General features: G+C 38.1%; 1 protein-coding gene across 2 annotated transcripts in view; it reads right to left on the reverse strand.

Moving 5' to 3' along the window:
- LOC110442322 (von Willebrand factor A domain-containing protein 3B-like) overlaps positions 1–14,172 on the reverse strand; it is a 70,763-nt gene that overhangs the window by 27,192 nt on the left and 29,399 nt on the right. For both annotated transcript variants that reach the window (XM_021485875.1, XM_021485874.1), the window contains exons 10-15: positions 10,659–10,813; positions 8,238–8,376; positions 5,952–6,182; positions 5,434–5,619; positions 3,568–3,701; positions 3,047–3,306 (exon numbers count right to left, since the gene is read on the reverse strand). In XM_021485875.1, coding sequence (XP_021341550.1) covers positions 3,047–3,306; positions 3,568–3,701; positions 5,434–5,619; positions 5,952–6,182; positions 8,238–8,376; positions 10,659–10,813 — 1,105 coding nt within the window. The remainder of the gene's footprint in view (positions 1–3,046; positions 3,307–3,567; positions 3,702–5,433; positions 5,620–5,951; positions 6,183–8,237; positions 8,377–10,658; positions 10,814–14,172) is intronic.

Consider the following 14,172-nt stretch of genomic DNA (forward strand, 5'->3'; position numbering starts at 1 on the left):
AACAATAGTGTGGACAGTAGATAATAGAAGTAAAAAATAGTGTGGATAGTAGATAATAGAAGTAAACAATAGTGTGGACAGTAGATAACAGAAGTTAACAATAGTGTGGACAGTAGATAATAGAAGTAAAAAATAGTGTGGATGGTAGATAATAAAAGTAAACAATAGTGTTGATGGTAGACAATAGAAGTAATCAATAAGTTTAATAAAGGTGACATCTAATAAGATATAAAATTGCTCCTCAATTAAAACATAATATTAGCATCGGTATTAGGAAAGGAAGTCAAATAAGGGAACTGTATTAGGCTGCGTTAATTTTACAAAATATCAAAACGAAAGGAAATCTCTGATCATTTTAAAATGAAGAAAATCTTGAATCCCTGTAATTATAATGTTTATTGATAAGGAAATTAACAATCACAACGTATTCAAGTTTTAATACCTTTAAAGAAGGTCTAGTATCTGCTATGTAATTTAATACTGCCATGCTGAAATATGATTTGTCACACCCATTGAATAAAACATCAATGTCAAAAAAATATGCAGACAAAATGATAATAAAGCCACAACAGGGTAATGGTCGGATACTTAATGATGCTGTCGTTAATCCGCTAATAATCTGACGTCCACCTGACACCTGTAGAAACATAATTAGCGTGGACCGCAGTCTGTGCCTCGAGGCATGTGACTACCTGTTCGACAAATGGAAAGGTTAAATACTAAGGTTTTGAGTGGTCAAGGATAATAAGATTTTGAGGAACACAGGGTATTCAAGCAATGGCAGTTAAAGTAATCCGAGGTCAGTTTACAACGAATATATCATGAACCCAGTCGAGACCAAGCAAACTATTTGAGGAACAAGGGGCATTTGAGTAATGCGAGTTTGAGTTAGTGGGGTTTCAGTGTATATAAATACAACATGCATTATACACTGCAGGCTACATGTCATTTAAAACCCCCACTATTTAAGCCATGCAAAATAAACAAAGAAGCTTGGTATGAATCACACATGTATGGTACGAACAAATGATCTCCAGCTGTACAAACAAATCTACCTATACACTGTAATTAAAATGTAATCAAGGTACCTGTTTTTGTGTGACAATAGCGAATTTTCCCATTACACTTGGATTCTGTTCAAGAAATTACAAGAAAACTAGTAAAATGCATAAAGGAAAAAAATGACATTTGTTCCACTTTAAAAATTTTGTTCCTTAATTTGGAAGTTGTGATTGAAACATAATAAAAAACAGCATAGCTATTATTGGTGATCTATGTAATTATGTATAAGATAGCAAATATCATTTGATTTGCCACTTTGCTTATATCGCCAACATATTTCAAGGTCCCTTAGTCGCTTTTTCTTAAGAATTCCTTTATACGTTTCCCTCAATTTATTGCCAAACCCCTTTATAATGCCAACATTCCTTTAAACATATGGCGGTAATATAACAAGGTTTTGCTGTACAACGTGAAATGGGGAGACACAGTAACTTTAAACAATTCACATGTTGCCGAATCTCCCCATTTGATATTGTCTGGTCACCTCTTCTTTTGAATTTATTACTGTTGTGCTGGACTAGTTAATTCCATAGAAATGTCATCAACTTGGGTCTGCTGAACTCCCTAAATATACCAAGAGCGGACGGTGGATCTCCATCTCTTAGGTATATGTTGTACATTATTTGTACAAAAATTAATTTTAAGTAAGGCCTTTTGGCCCATAAAATATGGTTCAGCATATATAACTTATACTCCATATAAATACTTCAACCTTATCATAGAAAACAGCCTACTGATGGTGGTGATTCAACACTCCACAAAAAAACTGGCCCAAGAACTTAAACCTAAAGCTTGCCCAAAAACTTCAACCAAGTCCAATTAAGCTATTTTTGGCCCCCAAGATATGAAAATATGGTCCAGGTAATTGATTACACTCCATATAAATGCCTTAACCTTATAATAGACAACCGTGTATGGAGTTTGATGATCCAACACTGTTAGGGAAAAAAAATAATGCTAATGCAGATTTTCTTCAAATAGGCCAACTAAAAGTTTACAGTTCTTGCAATGTTACATTTTACTTTTGTATCCAAATCATCTAAATAAATTAATGTATTCCTTTAGTCAACATGAAAATATTAATCTATTTATAACAAATAATAAAAAGTAAATGCTATTTTATTTTTCTTGTACATTCATTATTCACAATGTGTGCTATTTTTTTTTTATTAACCATGGAGAATTATTTCAAAATGCTGCTTCATCAGATTGAAGTGCATTCCTAGGACGACAGGAAATGATACAAAATGAAAAAAAAAATTGTGAAAATTGGTGGAATATTTTCAATGAGAAATCCTATTAAGATTGAGTGATAAATTGTCAGAACATTACTGTCAGTAAGATTAAAGATGAGAAGATCATGATATTATTTTTGAAAGTTTTATCATTTAATGTATAACTATTTTTTGAAACAATATGAAACCACAAGAATTCTTATCCAGTTATTTTTTTTAAAGTGGAATTTTATTAATTTAAACTTATTCCAGAAGTTTATATTCATAAAATCAGTTATTTAAAGTGATGAAAATCTACACACAATCAACAACGAAATTTCCACTGTAAAGGATTCTTGTTAAATTTCTAACAATGATATTATGTGAGACTATCAAGACCAGAACACATTTCAATGACCTTACCTTGTCCCAGTCTGGTGACAAGAAAATACATTCTTCTTCACACAATTATTTGATTGAAATTTAAAGAGAAAATATTACATTCACTTTGACCTTTACCAGTACATGTAATGATGAAGTAAACAATGTGAAACCATGGCAACAATAGAAGTGTTCATTTGAACTTTGAAACAACCTTTCAGAAACAAGAGGGAACCATGACTATAATAAACAAGCACATGACCACAGTGTAATCATTGGAGGCACAATAGAAATGTTGTCCATTTGATCCCAAATATGACCTCTAAAAGACAATTTATCATAGCAATGATCACATCTTCAGTTATATATAAATATTGAAATATACTCACTTGCTGAGAGAGGACTGCGTTCAGTTTTTGATCCACTTGTTGGGACGGCTGACTTTGGACGTTGAAAATCAAGGGATGAGCTCAAAGATCTATGAGCTGAATAGGCCCTGGACTGTTTGGGAGGGGCAGGGGACATCAGCGGAGAATCCATGGAGGCACTCAGTGTTTTGGGGGGAGGGGGAGTGGAGGATCGGTACAGGTCACTGGTGTTAAGAGGAGGGACAGCAGAGACACGATCTGTCAGAGATTTAGGGTGGCTCCTGTGAGGAAATATGAAAAAGTCACTGAAATCAGGCATCTTAATTACAGCAATATGTAAAATTGTTAAATGATATTTTGGAACTGAACAATCTAAATTTTATGCAACTGCATGTATCTCATAAAACTATAAAATTGCTTTATCCATTTTTTCTACATTAAAAAGGTGAAAAGCTATTGGATTTCTTTCTGTCTCAAAATATTGATTAAAAACAAAATATTCAATTTTGTTTGAAGCATTGAAAGAGTGTTGATCATTATACCTGGAACATCTTCTGAGTGACTCTACTTCCTTTTTCCAGGAGAGGTTGGAACACTCATCACGGAGTTCTTCCACCTTGTCAAGACTCTCCCTTCCACGACTTGCCTCCTCTTTGAGCAGGCGGATATCTTCACTCTGTGGTAATACGTCCAAAAATGTAGCACTTTGATAGTTTGAACACACTACACATTGCTCCTATATTACATTATTTCTATGTGCTTTTAAAACACTCAAATTTCAGTTATTATAAGTGAATCTTGAACCCTAATTTCTGTAAATTTTTAATTGTTTCCATAGAACTTAAATATGGTTCATGAGCATTTAGGCTTAAGTGGCACATGATAAAACTCGATTCATGACTTACCAAAAATCTTGAAAAAGGTAACGTGATTTGACTCAGACATGAAAAATTGCAGTACAAGAGAATCACAGAGCATTGTGACACTTATATTGGAATGTACATGTCTGATTTGGTAGTTCTCATAAAAAATGGGAGTACAGTATTATGTTGGATTAAAGAGGATGATGTGTTATTGACAGGGCTCTGATTAATCAGTTTCACTATAAATAACTGGTTAAAGGTTCAAAGAAAAGTCTTGAGTATTTAAAAACAAAATCTTTCCCAGAAATTGGCTTCAACAAGAGGCCCAGAAGGCCTGTATTGCTCACCTGGAAATGTTAGCAAAATTGAAGTTGAAATAGCCATATGTTGCTGGAAGTGTACATGTATACGTATTACCTGGTTAGCCAGGGGTTATATTTATATGCAATTGGACAAAATCCTGTCATTCCTACAGGAAAAAGAGGATTTGAAGAATTTGCTATACTCCCCTATTGGGACCCGCCTCTCTGCCCCAAGGAGGATTAGACACACTGTTGATACAAAATTAGCTCCCCTTCACCCAAGGATGCTTTAGACCAAATATGGACATAATCTTGTGATTCCTGACAACGAACAAGGATTTTAAATCAATTTTTGTATTTTCCCTATTTGGCCCCACTACTCTGCCCCCAAGGGAGTTCAAACCAACCATTGGATACAAAATTGATTTCCCTTTCCCATAGGATGCTTCTGTTCAAATTTGGTAAAAATACCTTCATCCCAAAGGAAGGAAAAGGATATTAAAGATATTCCTCTATATCCCTTACTGCCTCTTTGCCCCCAGGGGGGTCAGACCCACCATTTATAAAAAAAATGGTTCCCCTTCACCCAAGAGTGCTTTATATCAAATTTGGACAAAATCCTGTAATTCCTACAGAAGAAGAAGGATTTTGAAGAATTTGCTATGTTTCCTCTATTAAGCATTGCCCCTCTGCCCCAAAGGGGTCATACTCACCGTTAATACAAAATTGAGTCCCCTTGGGCCAAGGATGCTCCAGACTGAGTTAGGATAAAATCCCTTAATCCCTATGGTAGAAGAAGGATTTTAAAAGTTTTACCCCTATTTCCCCTATTGGGACCCACCCCTCTGCTCCTAGGGGGGCCACAATTACCGTTTATATAAAATTGAGTACCCTTGGCCCAAGGATGCTCCAGACTAAATTAGGATAAAATCCTTTAATCCTTACAGTAGAAGAAGGATTTTAAAGGTTTTACTCCTATTTCCCCTGTTGGGCCCGCCCCTCTGCCCCAAGTGGAGCCACACCCATGTGAATACAAAATTGAGTCCCCTTGGCCTAAGGATGCTCCAGACCAAATTTAATCAAAATCTACTTGGCCGTTCAGAATTAGTAGCATTTTATATGAAAAGTTAACAGACGGACCAAAGACGGATGCTGCGGTATGGCATTAGTTCACCATGGTCCTTCGGACCAGGTGAGCTTCAAATATAAAAAATCTTTCATTATACTAATCAGTGTAACATACCTCCCAGGACGCAGGCTGGTCTTGGTCAAGCTTGCCCTTCTCAGAGAAATAATGGTAGCGACCCCCTGTGTTACGTGCAAGGTCACACAGGAACTGGTTGGCCTCTGTATCATTACAGTTGAAGGAGATGGTGTGGACGGGAACACAGTGTTGCATCTGTACCTGGGCTATGATGGATCGGGGAGGCTGCAACATCAAGTAGTATTATTGTATTTAACTGTGTGTTTGAGAGATAAAAACTTCAAGCACATTTTAACATAGATGTTTGCACCATTACCTGTATGCTCCACTTATATATTAAGAACATTTTTCAACCTGAACAATTTGTTGCATTTTAAAATACAAGACTGCATATATCATGGGAAATAGTTCAAGATACCAACAAGGACATCTTAGAAATCTAGACAAAACCACATTTAGAATGTATGAAGATATATGAACTCCTTTCTAACAAATATCCTCATCTTCTGAGCTTACTGAAGTTACCAGATTGGAAAGGTTCAACTGCATGAAGTTACCTGGTCAGGTCTACCATCGGTTAGTAGGTATATGGCCTGTGTACCAGGGTCAGAGATAGCAAATTGGAGAGCTGCGTAGGTATTGGTAGATCCCCAACAGCTTAGTCCCTGGATCCACTTCCACGCTCCTTTCAGGCTCTGTTCATTCACCTCCACCAGGCGGTTTTGCCAGGATATGGCTTTAGAGTTGAAGGCCACCAAGTTAAACTTCATCTTGTGTCGAAGTTGTTCCTGGAAGTCAAGTGAAAAGGATAGCTGATACTGCAATTCATTCACATAACTCTGTTTATTAAGTAGACTGGTAAAGAAAATTGTATCTGATTTTGCCAAATTCTTCACTCCTTACCCTACAATTGACTGTTGTTTTGGATCTGATAACAGTGTATCAGAGATGATGGTAAGGAGACTTACAAATGTGGGAATTGCACTTATTGGCCCCGAGGAAACGTTTACACCAGAATATGACTCCTATGACAAATCCTACACCATACATGTAGTGTACAGAGAAAAGGGTAAATAACTAAGGTTTTACGGATTAGGAAATGCTTGGTTTGCTTTCATAATGAGTGGATAATAAAATTTATCATTTATTCTCAGAAAGAGAACGACATATCTAAACAAAGAACCAACATGGACATACAGTATGGAACTAGGGGTACACTAAAATACAAAACAGTAAATTCCAAATATTCATTGATGGTTCATAGGAATATATCAATGTATATATAATAAAGGATATATATAGTTACTTTATTTCCCTAAAAAGGAAGGTTTCCACTTTTGGTACATTTTCCATATATATTTCGTGCACTCTTGGACTGTGTCATGACACATTGTCATCAGATCCGACATTATAGTGTACAAGAATAGAAAGAAGGATGTGTCATGACACATTGTCATCAGATCAGACATTATAGTGTACAGGATAGAAAGAAGGATGTGTCATGACACATTGTCATCAGATCCGACATTATAGTGTACAAGGATAGAAAGAAGGATGTGTCATGACACATTGATATCAGATCCAACATTATAGTGTACAAGAATAGAAAGAAGGATGTGTCATGTCACATTGTCATCAGATCCGACATTATAGTGTACAAGAATAGAAAGAAGGATGTGTCATGACACATTGTCATCAGATCAGACATTATAGTGTACAGGATAGAAAGAAGGATGTGTCATGACACATTGTCATCAGATCCGACATTATATTGTACAAGATTAGAAAGAAGGATGTGTCATGACACATGTCATCAGATCAGACATTATAGTGTACAAGAATAGAAAGAGGGATGTGTCATGACACATTGTCATCAGATTTGACATTATAGTGTACAAGAATAGAAAGAAGGATGTATCATGACACATTGATATCAGATCCGACATTATAGTGTACAGGATAGAAAGAAGGATGTGTCACGACACATTGTCATCAGATCCGACATTATAGTGTACAAGAATAGAAAGAAGGATGTGTCATGACAAAATCAAAGGCTTATGGTTAGTCATTTTATTGGTTTCAGATATAAAAAAACTGACCACTGCTAGGCTGATAGTCATATCCCTTGGTAATAACAAGGAGGTCAACCAAATCAAAGCGATCAATTTAATCATTATGCTGTCGCCTGATTCCTTTAACTTGTATCAAAGAGACCAAAGGTATGCAGGATTCTGTAACAGTGTCCAATCTAGATTCTGTAACAGTGTCCAATCTAGATTCTGTAACAGTGTCCAATCTAGATTCTGTAACAGTGTCCAATCTAGATTCTGTAACAGTGTCCAATCTAGATTCTGTAACAGTGTCCAATCTAGATTCTGTAACAGTGTCCAATCTAGATTCTGTAACAGTGTCCAATCTAGATTCTGTAACAGTGTCCAATCTAGATTCTGTAACAGTGTCCAATCTAGATTCTGTAACAGTGTCCAATCTAGATTCTGTAACAGTGTCCAATCTAGATTCTGTAACAGTGTCCAATCTAGATTCTGTAACAGTGTCCAATCTAGATTCTGTAACAGTGTCCAATCTAGATTCTGTAACAGTGTCCAATCTAGATTCTGCTTGTATCGTCCATTTGGTGGCACACAGAGAACCTTCAAGATATTCTACAGGTGTAGAGAAAGTGAATATATATTCAAAGATTGTATTTAAAGCAGTCATTTCAGATATTGTATTATAATAATGTTGAAGGTATTAATATAAGTGGTTACAGAATGCATCAGTCTTTTAGATACATAGACTACTACCAGCCTTCAGAGTAAAGGGTGTTGAAGTGTGATAAATACCTGCATAAGGATAAAAAGCTTATCCTTAACAAACTGAATACTGGGTGTCATTGAGGAGGAGGTGTCAATGAGGATGTAGATCTGATCCTCAATTACTGTCCCAAATAAGGCTCTACTCCCCTGGTTCAGCCAGTCCACCCTGAAAAACACAACGCAACAAATATCCTCATTCTGAGACATGACTGGATAGTATATATGATTCATATATAAATTATATGTAGATATTATGAGATATAACTGAAGAGTATATCTCAGATGAATAAATTGTTTTCATTTCGTCGAAGACCCTGTTTGATATTTTAGATTATATCTACACCAAAAAAGGGTATTTCTTCTTAAATTTGACAACGAAAAATTTGCATTTTTATACCTCAACACTATCAATAACAAGAAGCCCAGATGGCCTGAATCGCTCACCTGAATATCTAAGCAATCATGGCAAAATATTCTCCAAATGAGATCCAAGGGAATATGCCAGACCCCAATGCCAATTCTTGTAGTATGTCTGTATTAGATTTTTCATGCCCAGCAATTTAATGTATGGTTATGGGGTGGGGATCTCAACTGTTTCCAAGCTGTGACTCAGAAACTAGATCCCTAGGGTTGTGGCCAGATCCCAGGATCAATTCTAATATCATGACGTCTCTTTTTGTCCAGCATTTGTATTTATAGTCTTGGGGTGGGGATCTCAACCGTTTTAAAGTTATGACCCAGGAGTTAAGTCTGCAAGGGTGGGGCAAACCCCAAGGCCATCCTGGAAGCATATGTGCATTCATCTCTTTATACTCAGCAATTGTATATATGCATGGCTATAGGGTGGGACTCTCAACTGTTTCCAAGCTGTGACTAAGAAACTAGGTCACTAGGGGTTCGGTCAGACCCCAGGGTCTATTCTAATACCATGACTACTTTTGTCTCTTTATGCCAAGCATTTGTATATATAGTTCTGGGGTGGGGATCTCAACCGTTTCAAAGTTATGACCCAGGGACTATGTCTCAAAGGGTGGGGCCAGACCTTAGGCCATCCTGGAAGCAAATTTGCATGCTTCTCTTTATATATACTCAACAGTTGTATATATGGTTATACTGTAGGGATCTCAACCATTTCCAAGTAATAAACTTTTTTTGGCCCCACCCCTTAGTACAATTTTGAATCTCTGCCTCCCATGAATGCCTCTGATCAAATATGATCAATATCCATGGCATATTTCTACAGAAAAAGGCGTTAATAGCAATATAGCCAAATTGCCCCCTTTTGGACCCTGCCTTCAGCCCTCTGGGGGGTCAGCCCAACCATTTGTACAATTTTGAATCTCCACTACCGAGGGATACTTCCAGTCAAATATGGTTGATATCTATCTCTTAGTTCCAGAGAAGAAGTCACTTAAATCAATATAGCACAATTGCCCCCTTTTGGCCCTGCCCCTCAGGTCCCTGGGGGGCCGGACCCACGGTTTATATAAAATTGGTTCCCCTTCACCCAAGGATGCTTCAGACCAAATATAGAACAAATCCTTTCATTCCTACAGAAGAAGGATTTTAAAGAATTTGCTATATTTCCCATATTGGGCCCTGCCCCTCAGCCCCCAGGGGGCCAGACCCACCATTTATACAAAATTTGTTCCCCTTCCCGTAAGGATGCTTCTGACCAAATATGGAACAAATCCTTTCATTTCTACAGAAGAAGAGGGATTTTAAAGAATTTGCTATATTTCCCCTATTGGGCCCCGCCCCTCAGCCCCCAGGGGGGCCAGACCCATCATTTATACAAAATTGAGTCCCCTTGGCCTAAAGATTCTTCAGACCAAATTTAGTCCAATTCCTTTCATTCCTACAGAATAAGAAGGATTTAAAATAATTTGCTATGTTTCTCCTATTGGGCCCCGCCACTTAGGCCCCTGGGGGGCCATACCCATGGTTTATACAAAATTGGTTCCCCTTCCCCCAAGGATGATTCAGACTAAATATGGAACAAATCCTTTCATTCCTACAGAAGAAGGATTTTAAAGAATTTGCTATATTTCCCATATTGGGCCCTGCCCCTCAGCCCCCAGGAGGCCAGACCCACCATTTATACAAAATTTGTTCCCCTTCCCCCAAGGATGCTTCTGACCAAATATGGAACAAATCCTTTCATTTCTACAGGAGAAGAGGGATTTTAAAGAATTTGCTATATTTCCCCTATTGGGCCCCGCCCCTCAGCCCCCAGGGGGGCCAGACCCATCATTTATACAAAATTGAGTCCCCTTGGCCTAAGGATGCTCCAGACCAAATTTAGTCTAAATCTACTGGGCCGCTCAGGACGTTTTAAAGGAAACGTTGACGGACGGACGACAGACGCTGCACCATAGCATAAGCTCACTTGCCCTTCGGGCAGGTGAGCTAAAAATGATTGATCAGCCCTCCCCATGTGACACTTACCGCTGATGGAAGGCCTGTACTGCCACATTCATCCTCTGTTCGTAGCTACGGTGGATCTCGGGTGTGACCTGAACATGAACCACTCCTCCATCTTTCCACCGAACCACAGGAAATCTGTCACAGTACTTAGCGTTCATCAACTTAGGCTTTCTGACCTTTTGATAGGAAATGTGGAATCAAGATTATTTCACTGTACACACTGAACTAATTTTCACAGCATGATGAATTCAAAGGTAATAGACATTTATCAGGGATGTGACTGAGGACTGAAAAATACTTCATCCTCTATAAATCTTTAAAACTTCGATGTTCCAGAACAAATCAATAATTTTTTGGGAAAATCTGGGAAAAGGGGGAAATCCTCTGAAAAGGAAAAATCACATCTCTATTTCATAATAATTGAAGACCACCTGCAATAAGACACCATTTTATTGACTTGCTGTAGGTCTCTCAAAACAGTTTGACTGTATTTAAGGATCCCTGTCCTACTGCACTGTGGTTTTTCGTATAAACCTTTACCTCTCCTTATATAGTGTTTTGGACTAACTAACACTGTAGCATTATTGATCCAGACCATTTCCTTTGACCAGGTAGCTCAAGTGGTTGGAGCAACAGTATAACAAGTTCAGGTTTAGAGTTTAAAGCCAAGTCTAGCCATCCTGATATTGTGTGTATATTATGGTCCTACAATGTACTTACAGCATCTGTGTGTGTGTTATGATCCTACTTACAGCATCTGTGTGTGTGTTATTGTCATACTTACAGCATCTGTGTGTGTGTTATTGTCCTACTTGAAGCGTCTGTGTGAGTGTTATGGTCCTACTAACAGTATCTGTGTGTGTGTTATGATCATACTTACAGTGTGTGTGTGTGTGTTATGGTCCTACTTACAGCATCTGTGTGTGTGTTATGATCCTACTTACAGCATCTGTGTGTGTGTTATGATCATACTTACAGCGTCTATGTGTGTGTTAAGGTCCTACTTACAGCGTCTATGTGTGTGTTATGGTCCTACATACAGCATCCGTGTGTGCGTTATGATCATACTTACAGTGTCTGTGTGTGTGTTATGGTCCTACTTACAGCATCCGTGTGTGTGTTATGATCATACTTACAGCATCTGTGTGTGTGTAATGTTCATACTTACAGCATCTGTGTGTGTGTTATGGTCCTACTTACAGCATCCGTGTGTGTCTTATGATCATACTTACAGCATCTGTGTGTGTGTAATGTTCATACTTACAGGGTCTGTGTGTGTTATGATCCTACTTACAGTGTCTGTGTGTGTGTTATGGTCCTACAAACAATGTCTGTGTGTGTGTTATGGTGCTACTTACAGCATCTGTGTGTGTGTTATGGTCATACTTACATCATCTGTGTGAGTGTTATTGTCATACTTGTAGCATCTCTGTGTGTGTTATGATCATACTAATAGCATCTGTGTGTGTTATAGTCCTACTTTTAGCATCTGTGTGTGTGTTATGGTCCTAGTGACAGTGTCTGTGTGTGTGTTATGGTCCTACTAACAGCATCTGTGTGTGTGTTATTGTCGTACTTACAGCATCTGTGTGTGTGTTATAGTCCTACTTTCAGCATCTGTGTGTGTGTTATGATCATACTTACATCATCTGTGTGTGTCTTTGTGTGTGTCAGGGTCCTACTTGCAGGGTCTGTGTGTGTGTTATGATACTACTTACAGGGTCTGTGTGTGCGTTATGGTCCTACTTACAGCATCTGTGTGTGTCTGTGTGTGTGTCAGGGTCCTACTTACAGGGTCTGTGTGTGTGTTATGGTCCTACTTACAGTGTCTGTGTGTGTGTTATGGTCCTACTTACAGTACCTGTGTGTGTGTTATGATGCTACTTACAGCATATGTGTGAGTGTTATAGTGCTACTTACAGGGTCTGTGTGTGTGTTATGGTGCTACTTACAGTGTCTGTGTGTGTGTTATGATCCTACTTACAGTGTCTGTGTGTGTGTTATGATACTACTTACAGGGTCTGTGTGTGTGTTATGATCCTATTAACAGGATCTGTGTGTGTGTTATGGTCCTACTTACAGTACCTGTGTGTGTCTTATGGTCCTACTTACAGTACCTGTGTGTGTGTTATGATGCTACTTACAGCATATGTGTGAGTGTTATAGTGCTACTTATAGGGTATGTGTGTGTGTTATGATGCTACTTACAGGGTCTGTGTGTGTGTTATGGTCCTACTTACAGTATCTGTGTGTGTTATGGTCCTACTTACAGCATCTGTGTGTGTGTTATGATCATACTATCTGTGTGTGTGTTATGATCAAACTTATAGACTGTGTTATGATCATACTTACAGCATCTGTGTGTGTGTGTGTGTTATGGTGCTACTTACAGGGTCTGTGTGTGTGTTATGATCCTACTTACAGTATCTGTGTGAGTATTATGATCATATACTTACAGTGTCTGTGTATGTGTTACTTACAGTGTCTGTGTGAGTGTTATGGTCCTACTTACAGTGTCTGTGTGAGTGTTATGATCCTACTTTAATTTAATTTCCCTGGCGCAACACACCTCGGAAGCTCGACCCCCTGTTATAGAATACCCTCCAAAAAAACAAAAATTGATTTGCTTTGCCACAGTGTCTTCATTTTTTGAGTAGATATTTAATAACAAATAAAGAAATTATTTTGTTGTAGATTACCATATGGGGAATCTTTTTAACCTCTCTATTCATTATTGATATGAAATATTGCTTAGAGTGTCTGGGTGTGTGTTATGGTCCTATTTACAGCATCTGTGTGTGAGTTATGATCATACTTACAGAGTGTGTGTGTGTGTTATGGTCATACTATCTGTGTGGGTGTTATGATCATACTTAGAGTGAGAGTGTGTGTGTTAGGGTCCTACTTACAGGGTCTGTGTGTGTGTTATGATCATACTTACAGCATCTGTGTAAGTATTATGAGCATATACTTACAGTGTCTGTGGATGTGTTACTTACAGTGTTTGTGTATGTGTTACTTACAGTGTCCGTGTATGTGTTACTTACAGGGTCTGTGTATGTGTTACATACAGTGTCTGTGTATGGGTTACTACAGGGTCTGTTTATGTGTTACTTACAGTGGCTGTGTATGTGTTACTTGCAGCTTCTCTGTATGTGTTACTTACAGGGTCTGTGTGTGTGTTATTCTCCTACTTACAGTGTCTGTGGATGTGTTACTTACAGTGTCCGTGTATGTGTTACTTACAGCGTCTCTGTATGTGTTACTTACAGTGTTTGTGTATGTGTTACTTACGTGTATATTATGGTCCTACAATGTACTTACAGCATCTGTGGGTGTGTTATGATCCTACTTACAGAGTCTGTGTGTGTGTTATTGTCGTACTTACAGCATCTGTGTGTGAGTTATGATCATACTTACAGAGTGTGTGTGTGTGTTATGATCCTACTTTAATTTAATTGCCCTGGCGCAACACACCTCGGACGCTCGACCCCCTGTTATAGAATGTGTGTGTTATGGTCCGGGTTCTGTTTAA

This window comes from Mizuhopecten yessoensis, unplaced genomic scaffold (assembly GCF_002113885.1).
Source record: "Mizuhopecten yessoensis strain PY_sf001 unplaced genomic scaffold, ASM211388v2 scaffold716249, whole genome shotgun sequence".
Lineage (NCBI taxonomy): Eukaryota > Metazoa > Mollusca > Bivalvia > Pectinida > Pectinidae > Mizuhopecten > Mizuhopecten yessoensis.